Consider the following 9,880-nt stretch of genomic DNA (forward strand, 5'->3'; position numbering starts at 1 on the left):
TAATAATAATAATAATAATAATAATAATAATAATAATAATAATAATAATAATAATAATAAATAATAATAATAATAATAATAATAATAATAATAATGATGACGATGATGATGATGATAATAATAATGATAATAATAATAATAATAATAATATAATAATAATAATAATATAATAATAATATAATAATAATAATAATAATAATAATAATAATAATAATAAATAATAATAATAATAATAATAATAATAATAATAATAATAATAAATAATAATAATAATAATAATAATAATAATAATAAAAAACATTAATCTCTCTCTCTCTCTCTCTCTCTCTCCTCTCTCTCTCTCTCTCTCTCTCTTTCTTTCTCTCTCTCTCTCTCTCTCTCTCTCTCTCTCTCTCCCTCCTTCTCTATCTATCTATCTATCTATCCATCTCCAATCTATTGCCAAGACCTACCTACCTCTCAGCGTTGTTTTTCCCAGGTAGACAGGCGGTGTCCTCTGGATGCTTGGAGTTGTATCTGAGAATGTTGACAACACCAATGACGTCATCGATATGTTTGTAACTAAGATAGTTTGTTTGTTGTTGTTTTTTTTTTTAATACACTATAACACTACATTTTAAGCTTTTATATAGCATAATATCCACTAAACGTGCACAAGGAGTTCATGGCCAACAGCAACACTTAACATCTAGGACGGGACACGACGCCTGTTAGGCGCTATTACAATTTTTTTCGGACAGATACAATGTTGTTAACGGCCAGGTACTCATTTTACACCTTAGTACGGTAAGAGAATGTGAATAAAGAGCCTTTTTTTCAAAGGACTCAACTATGCGCCGAGCGAGGCTCGAACCCAAGACCTTCCGATCCGAAAGCGAGTGTCGTTCTTTCGTCTACCCGCCGCGCTGTGTGGCCTTAATCAAGTCACCTCGCCCTAGCTCCATTTGCGGCGCTGCACTGCGACTGACGCTTGGGTTATTCCAGTCTTCCCTTGGAATAGACACTGAAGAAATGTTTCCCCTATGGGATGTATAAAGGGAATTTTATTCTATTCTATTTATTTAATCTTAAATAGATAACTAAATCAATCTCGCTTATTCAGAAAGTGATCAATCGATTCGAGAAAAAAAATTATTACTTTTCCTCATAATATAAAATATAATTTGTAACAACAATAAAAAATATAAAGCGGGGATTGGCAGACGGGCGGGTGGAAGGGGGGGGGGGGGGGGGAGGGCATTTAATGTTTGCAACAGTCTATGGAACCAGAAGGCATTTTATTATTATTATTATTATTATTATTATTATTATTATTATTATTATTATTATTATTATTATTATTATTATTATTATTATTATTATTATTATTATTATTTATTATTATTATATTATTGTTATTATTATTATCATCATCATCATCATTATCATTATCATCATTATTATATTATTATTATATTATTATTATTATTATTATTATTATTAATTATTATTATCATTATTATTATTATTATTATTATTATTATTATTATTATATTATTATTATTATTATTATTATTATTATTTTATTATTTTATTATTATTATATTATTTTATTATTATTTTATTATTATTATATTATTATTATTTCTATTATCATTATTATATTATTTATTATTATTATTTTATTATTATTATTATCATTATTATTATTATTATTATTAATATTATTATTAGTTGACGCTTTATATTCGAAACCCGTTGAATAAAAATATATATAAAATGATTTTTTTCAACAACAAAAACATGAGATTTTATATAGCGCAACACCATTAAACGTTCCCAAAGCAATGTGATTGCGGAACATTTAATCTCATCTCATCGACTTTAATAATAATGATTGAAAAGATGACTGGCTGATTTTCTGAAGTAAAATGTTTTGGTGGTTATGGAGACAATTCCAACGTATTCTTTTTTATTTGGGGGGGGGGGAGGGGTAGTTTAACGATAATGATGATGATGATGATGATGATGATGATGATGATGATGATGATGATGATGATGATGATGATGATGATGATGATGATGATGATGGTGATGATGATGATGATGATGATGATGATGGTGATGATGATGGTGATGATGATGATGATGATGATGATGATGATGATGATGATGATGATGATGGTGGTGATGATGATGATGATGATGATGATGATGATGATGATGATGATGATGATGATGATGATGATGATGATGATGATGATGATGATAACTCTTACACGGCACCGCGGGCAAGCGCCATTTATGTGTCTTTGGATCTTCCAAATCGAATACTTTAGCGTATCTCAAATGTTCAAGTGAAGACGAATCACAGTCTTGGTCATCGCCATCTGAAATGGAATAAAGACATTGATAATAATAGGATTCAGTAGTCTGATGTCACGTCCCCCAGCAACCAACTTACTTACTTACTTACTTACTTAGGCCGCCCCTTAGGGCGCCCAACATGAGCCACAAGTCTTCGCCATTCTGTCCTGTCCTCCATAAGCTTACGCAGCTCCCGGGTGTTGTCCATTCCTGTGTCATCTAGCAGACAGTCAATGTAGGTTTTATTCTGCCTGCCTCTGCTTCTGGTTCGCTCAGGTGGTTTCCATAGAACAATACTGTTTGCAATCTCCTCTTTGTGTCTCCAGCAGTGCCCCGCAAGTCTCAGTCTTCTCTTTTGGATCTTCGAATCACTGGGGGGAGGCTTGGTTCTAAACATAGATAATCGGTACTTTTTATTCTTCGTGCTGGCTAGAACTTTTTTCACATGCCATGTGATCACAATGTATCCAAATCAAAACATGATCAGCTTTATAATGTTTTTCTCCTCTTGATACACTTTTATGCTCGTTGGAGAAGTATTTCTTAAGGGCGTCCGCCATCGCTCCGATAATTTAGAACCAATTACTAAGTTACTATGCGTCATTACGAGGGAGGTGACGTCACGACTGTTGAAGCCTATCGGCAAATGATTAAATTAAAAGATAACTTAACATTTGTGACCCTACGCCTCGAAGCGGTATTAAGTCGGGATTTGAAAAACGAAGAAAACCGGTCTTAAAGTGGAAATGGTCAAAATGATAAAATTTCAGTTTTTTGGTTGTTTCATAAACTACAATCATTTTTCTACATAAAAACGTAATAATTCAACATAAGTATTGACGATAAGTTATATATATTTAAAGTTTAAAAAAGCAACATCAGTGAAATATTCAAAACAAGAGTTGACTTTCTCTCAGAGAGCCACCATTTCCAAGGCTGCACTTGCCAATAATATCTAATAACAAATACTTTGACCTCAAACTTTAGCCTCGTTGGTTTTTAAAGTTCGTGTTGCTCTACTTATCACTAGATGCACTTTTAGCACTCTCTCTCTCTCTCTCTCTCTCTCTCTCTCTCTCACACACACACACACACACACACACATACACACACACACACACTACAGCCGCCACCACCGCATCTTCATCACGACCACTATTACTACAATCACCACCACCACCACATCATTATCACTACTACTACAACCACCACCACCACATCGTCATTACTACTACAACCACTACCACTACCACTACATCATCACTACTACTACAACCAACCACACCACATCATCACTACTACTACAATCACTGCCACTACTACAACCACAGTCACCACCACCACCAACACCACATCATCATCACTACCACTACTACTACTACTACTACAACAGCCATTATGACATCATCATCATCATCACTACTACTACTACTACTACTACTACTACTACTACTACTACTACTACTACTACTACGAACTACTACGACTACTACTACTACTACTACTACTACTACTACTACTACTACTACTACTACTACTACTACAACCACCAACACAACATCATCCTCACTAGCATCATTATGTTTTGGGGCTTTTCTTCACTTGAAATAAGGAAAGTTTGGGGTTGTATTTGGCAATGTATTCATATATCAGAAATATTTGTAATCAGTTATCTATTTAGATCTATACAATATGTAAACACAATACCAAATATCATCCCAATTCCCTTTTTGTGTGTGCGGAAATTCCTCTTTTGACATTGAAATTCCTCCGAGTGGTGTCTGAAATTCCTGTGAGTCAAATTGAAAATTGGCGTCTCTGCAAATTTTACTATTCTCGTCAAATTTTCAATGCCCGTATCTGAGGAGTTATCTTTGCCCATTGATTTGACTGTGCATGAAAACGGTGCCTCACTTCAAAGTCGATTTTCTCAAAACTTGGTATTTACACTTTCCCTACTTCAAACGGTCATAGTTGGGCAATGAATTATCAGAATCTTATAAATTTGGTATCAAAATTTTAAGCATAATATAAGCTATGATTGGGTACCAAAAACCCAATAATTGAAAAATCAGACTTAATACCGTTTCGAGGCGGAGGGTCACATTTATAGATAGCAATTACACGATAACTCATGCTCAATTCGCTTTACAGTGTTTCATTTTATTTCCCAGCAGATCATATTGAAACATTTTTGTTATTTCGTTCAGCACCAGTGACTGTTTAAGGGCTTTGTAATATCCGTCAATCCCTTTAGCAAGGAAATGTTTTCTGTTTTTAAGGGTTTTACGGTACTTGCAACACATTTAGGTCATATCAACGCCAGTAAAAAGGAAGAAAACGGGATAGTAAAAAGTTCTAGAATGACAACTAACCCTCACCTGACCACCTACAGCAAAATCGTCACATTTGTTACCACTCAATATACATTTTTCTTATTAAAACTTATTTTGTACACCAAACAAACTTTGAAGAATGATCTTTGTTTAATTAATAAGAACATAAAGTTATTTTGTAGAGAGATTGTTTGTATTTAAAAAGCCAATTTTTCTGCTGGGTAAACCTGCCATATTGGGAAAATACTGAAAAGTATCGGTAAGGAGAGAGTTAAAGAACCCAATAATAAGCAAGACAAAGGGGAATTTGTTCAAATAGGAAACGGATATAAATGCCAAGAGCACAACTATCAGTTAACTTGGTTTGAGATCACTAAATGTCTCATCAAGACACAAGCACAGGTCCCCACTTAGAGGAACACACTCAAATATTTACAAATCATAGATGATACGTAAACAAAACTAATACAGTGCATAACAGAGAGATGATTTGCAAGGAAAAAACTATCATCTCCCAAAACTAACTAAACATTTGACTGTTTCCCTCCCTGCCAGAGTATACAGCGAGGGCCAGGACAAAACCAAGTAATCCCATTCCAAGACAAAGACATAAAGCAAGTTGTAAAACAGATATAGGGGGATAGAGGACACAGTGTGTACCTCCCTGCCCACTATGGGAGGGCAGGAACCCCACCCAGATATAGGGGGATAGAAGACACAGTATGTAACTCCCTGCCTACTATGGGAGGTCAGGAACCCCACCCAGATATAGTGGGATAGAAGACACAGTATGTACCTCCCTACTCGCTATGGGAGGGCAGGAACCCCACCCAGATATAGGGGGATAGAAGACACAGTATGTAACTCCCTGCCTACTATGGGAGGTCAGGAATCCCACCCAGATATAGGGGGATAGAAGACACAGTATGTAACTCCCTGCCTACTATGGGAGGTCAGGAACCCCACCCAGATATAGGGGGATAAAAGACACAGTATGTACCTCCATGACCACTATGGGAGGGCAGGAACCCCACCCAGATATAGGGGGATAGAAGACACAGTATGTACCTCCATGACCACTATGGGAGGTCAGGAACCCCACCCAGATATAGGGGGATAGAAGACACAGTATGTAACTCCTTGCCTACTATGGAAGGTCAGGAACCCCACCCAGAAATAGGGGGATAGAAGACACAGTATGTACCTCCCTACTCACTATGGAAGGTCAGGAACCCCACCTACCCAGTTACAGGGAAATCATTCACACCCGAGTGGGATAAGATTTGTGAAAGACGCCTTAACCAATGCCCTACGTCGGTAACAGTGATTTCCAGCATTATTGTCAACCATTCGGCCATTGATTGCCCCTAAGATTGCTTGAATTTTGTGAAAAGACGAGATACCGGACCACTGGCCCACCACACCACACGCATTAAATACAACATGTTATCATAACCGACGTGCACTTATTTTCAGGTCTGACAAACCCAGTCTATTTTGGGATCATTGTTGTAATGGAAATCTCAAAAATGGCCCAAAATAGTGTCCATTACAACAATGTTAAACTAGGACCATAATTGCGTTCGGAGACATATTAAATAAAATGAATGGAGCAATAACCATTGGATGGGGCCAACGTGTACATATATGCTGGTCTGACATCCGAATCCACGCATGGGCCTAGTTTACAATGTTATAATGGACAGTACTTTACGTCATTTTTTTTTTTTAGATTTCCATGACAACAATGAGCCCATAAGGAATTGGGTTATCAGACCTGCAAGTAAGTGCACGTCGGTTGAGGCACATTCATTAAATAAAACAAGTGGAGCAATAACATGGGAGTGAGACACGTTGAAGAAAACAAATAGATCCGTTTATATTTCATGAGACACAGTGGATCAGATTATTGGACCAATGTAAATTGAATAAGACAATAGATCAAACAAGCAACCTACTTGTGGCTTTACTGTAAAAGTATATTGTCCTTCGAACAAAATCGACGCAGTGCAGTTTAGTCTGATCTCTTGAAACATGTGTGTGTTAAAAAGGATATGAAGGAGAGAAGGAGAGAGAAAGAGAGATAGAGAGAGAAAGGAAGAGAGAGAGAGAGAGAGAGAGAGAGAGAGAGAGAGAGAGAGAGAGAGAGAGAGAGAGAGAGAAATGTGGACGGTGAAAGATATGGGAATGCAATGTTTATCAGTATAATCTGGTACCATCTTTAAACGTCTCAACAAAGTTATCTCAATCAGGTAATAGATTGGTTAGAGCCACAGAATAATGAGAGCAGATGGGAAAAGAGTCGCTTTTTATTGGCTCAGTAACCGGTTGCTGTCGCCATCTTGGTTGATATTTAAAGTACTGATTAGATTTTTTTTTAAACCGACTCCAAAATATACCTTAAGTTTTTATATAAAACAATAACAACATCGACTAAACGTGCTCAAAGCGCTTTACAAAGGAATCCTAGTCAAAATCAATACTTAACATGTAGGACAAGGTCAATACGCTGTTAACGGCCAGGTACTAATTTTACACCTCAAAACGGTTTTAAAAAATAAATAAATAAATAAATAAATAAAAAGGTACCAGACAAAGCAAGAAAGAAAAATACAAGAAAAAAAACGTCCCAGAATTCAGTCGACCTCGACTGGGGATCGAACCTCAGAACTTCTGATTACCAGTCAGACGTGTTACCATTACATTTGTTTGAATTTTCGAAGTCTTTGAATAAAGTCAGAGACAAAGACCTAAGTCCTCTTCCATAGGAATGGGTTAGGGTTAGGGTTAGGGTTAGGGTTAGGGTTAGGGTTAGGGCCCTGGAAACCTTAGAAAGTAGAGAGAGAACAAAATCAATGCAAACTAGATCATCCTTAGATATCTGATTTTGAACTCGGGTGGTGGGAAAATTACCCTGAAATAAAGAGGAATTTAAATGTTGCTGCTCGAAGCTCGAAGAAATAAATAACAATGTGAAATTGAATGTAAGCTTCAATTTAGAAAATATGAAAACAGATAAAATGGACGTTCCGGGTTTCCTCTGAAACACTACAGAAGAATGAGATAATGTACGTTTCGGGTTTCCCCTTTATCAACAAAACAGGATGAATGAAACACTACAGAAGAATGAGATAATGTGCACATTGTCTTATTCGTCTGTAGTGTTTCATTCATCCTGTTTTGTTGATAAAGGGGAAACCCGAAACGTCCATTTTATCTGTTTTCGTATATTAACTTGAAGCTTACATTCAATTTCACATTGTTATAAAGGCACTGTGCTTTGGTCAGAAAAATCATGATGATCAGATTTGTGATGGATTTGGACATATAATACCTAAAAAGTTGTTTTTTTTAATTGAGCTTTAGTACAGCGGAATATCCACTAAGCGTGCTCAAAGCGCTTTAATAGAGGTCCCTGACCGCAAGCAATACTTAACATGTATAATGTGACATGACGCCTGTTAGGCGATATTATTTATTTTTTTTGGACAGAGAGACAACGCTGTTAATGGCCAGGTACTCATTTTACACCTAAGTACGGTGAGGGAATGTGAGTAAAGAGCATTTTCCAAGGACTCAACTATGCGCCGAATGAGGCTCGAACCCAGGACCTTCATCAACATCACCATCATCATCATCATCATCATCATCATCATCATCATCATCATCATCATCATCATCATCATCATCATCATCATCAGCATCATCATCATTATTAAAGTTATCATCGTCATCATTGTTATTAGTATTATAAGTATCATCGTCTTTATAACTCAAATCATTATTAACAGTAGTATTATTATCATCATTGTTATTATGATCGCCATCGTTTCTATACCCAATCACGCTGCTGTTATCTCTATCACTATCATAATCGTTATCATTTTTCATTCATCATAAGTAATAGTAGTGTATAGATAGTTCGAAGATGACATCAATCATGTCTTTGTTATTGTTTTTTGCCATCCGCGTTTATGAGTAATGCTCACTGAACTGTATTAACCCGACTATAAACGTTCATGGATACACACAGTTTTGCGTGTTGGTCCGTTATACTACCGGATGGCAATGTTATGAGCTTCTTAGCCAAGTGCATACTATCTATATCTACAAGACTTACTGTACTGTACCAGATAGTGTTCAATTCTACACGGTTTTCCGTGTAAATCGTAGATTCAATGTTCAAATGGAAGTCAGGATAGAGAGGAGGTTCTGCAACTACTGAAGAAAAAAAAAACAATTTCTAAAGATAATAATAATAATAATATTATTGATAATAATAGCAATGATAATTATTAATAATATAAAATAATAATAAGATAATAATAATAATAATAATAATAATAATAATAATAATAATAATAATAATAATAATAATGATAATGATGATGATAATAATAATAATATAATAAAAATAATAATAATAATAATAATAATAATAATAAAAATAATAATGTAATAATAATAATAACATAATAATATATAATAATAATAATAATAATAATAATAATAATAATAATAATATAATAATAATAATAATAATAATAATAATAATAATAATAATATAATAATAATAATAATAATAATAATGATAATATAATAATAATAATAATAAAAATAATAATAATAATAATAATAATAATAATAATAATTGAAATTTAAAAATAATATAAATATAATAATATAATATATATAAAATAATATAATAATATAATATGTATATTATTGATGATATTATTATTATTATTATTATTATTATTATTAATTATCATTATTATTATTATTATTATTATTATTATTATTGTTATCACCATTACTTATTATTATTATTATTTATTATTATTATTTATTATTATTACATCATCATTATCATTTTTATTATTATTATTATTATTATTATTATTATTATTATTGTTATCCATTATCATTTATTATTATTATTATTATTATTTTTATTATTATTATTATTATCATATTATTATTATTATTATTATTATTATTTTATTTATATTATTTTATTTTGCTTGTGATATGGGATGACACAGGCGAACACATTTTTGTACATATCTGTACACGTCTGATGAACCAGATAACAAATTCCTGCCTTTTATTATTAGTCAGTGTAATAGGGGGGTTAGAATCTCCGATAACGCGCCCCTATATAATATTACTAATTAATTTATCAAAGCGAAGGACTT

The 9,880-nt window shown here is 33.6% G+C and overlaps 1 protein-coding gene across 1 annotated transcript in view; it reads right to left on the minus strand.

Annotated features, from left to right (window-relative positions):
* LOC144976192 (uncharacterized) overlaps positions 1–8,573 on the minus strand; it is a 33,475-nt gene extending 24,902 nt beyond the window's left edge. The window contains exons 1-4 of the mRNA XM_078920372.1: positions 8,521–8,573; positions 6,641–6,708; positions 2,259–2,369; positions 457–516 (exon numbers count right to left, since the gene is read on the minus strand). Coding sequence (XP_078776498.1) covers positions 457–516; positions 2,259–2,369; positions 6,641–6,708; positions 8,521–8,573 — 292 coding nt within the window. The remainder of the gene's footprint in view (positions 1–456; positions 517–2,258; positions 2,370–6,640; positions 6,709–8,520) is intronic.
* Between the last annotated feature and the right edge of the window lie 1,307 nt (positions 8,574–9,880).

Source organism: Berghia stephanieae, chromosome 7 (genome assembly GCF_034508935.2).
Source record: "Berghia stephanieae isolate SIO BIC M18660-M18661 chromosome 7, UCSD_Bste_1.3, whole genome shotgun sequence".
In the NCBI taxonomy this organism is placed as follows: domain Eukaryota; kingdom Metazoa; phylum Mollusca; class Gastropoda; order Nudibranchia; family Aeolidiidae; genus Berghia; species Berghia stephanieae.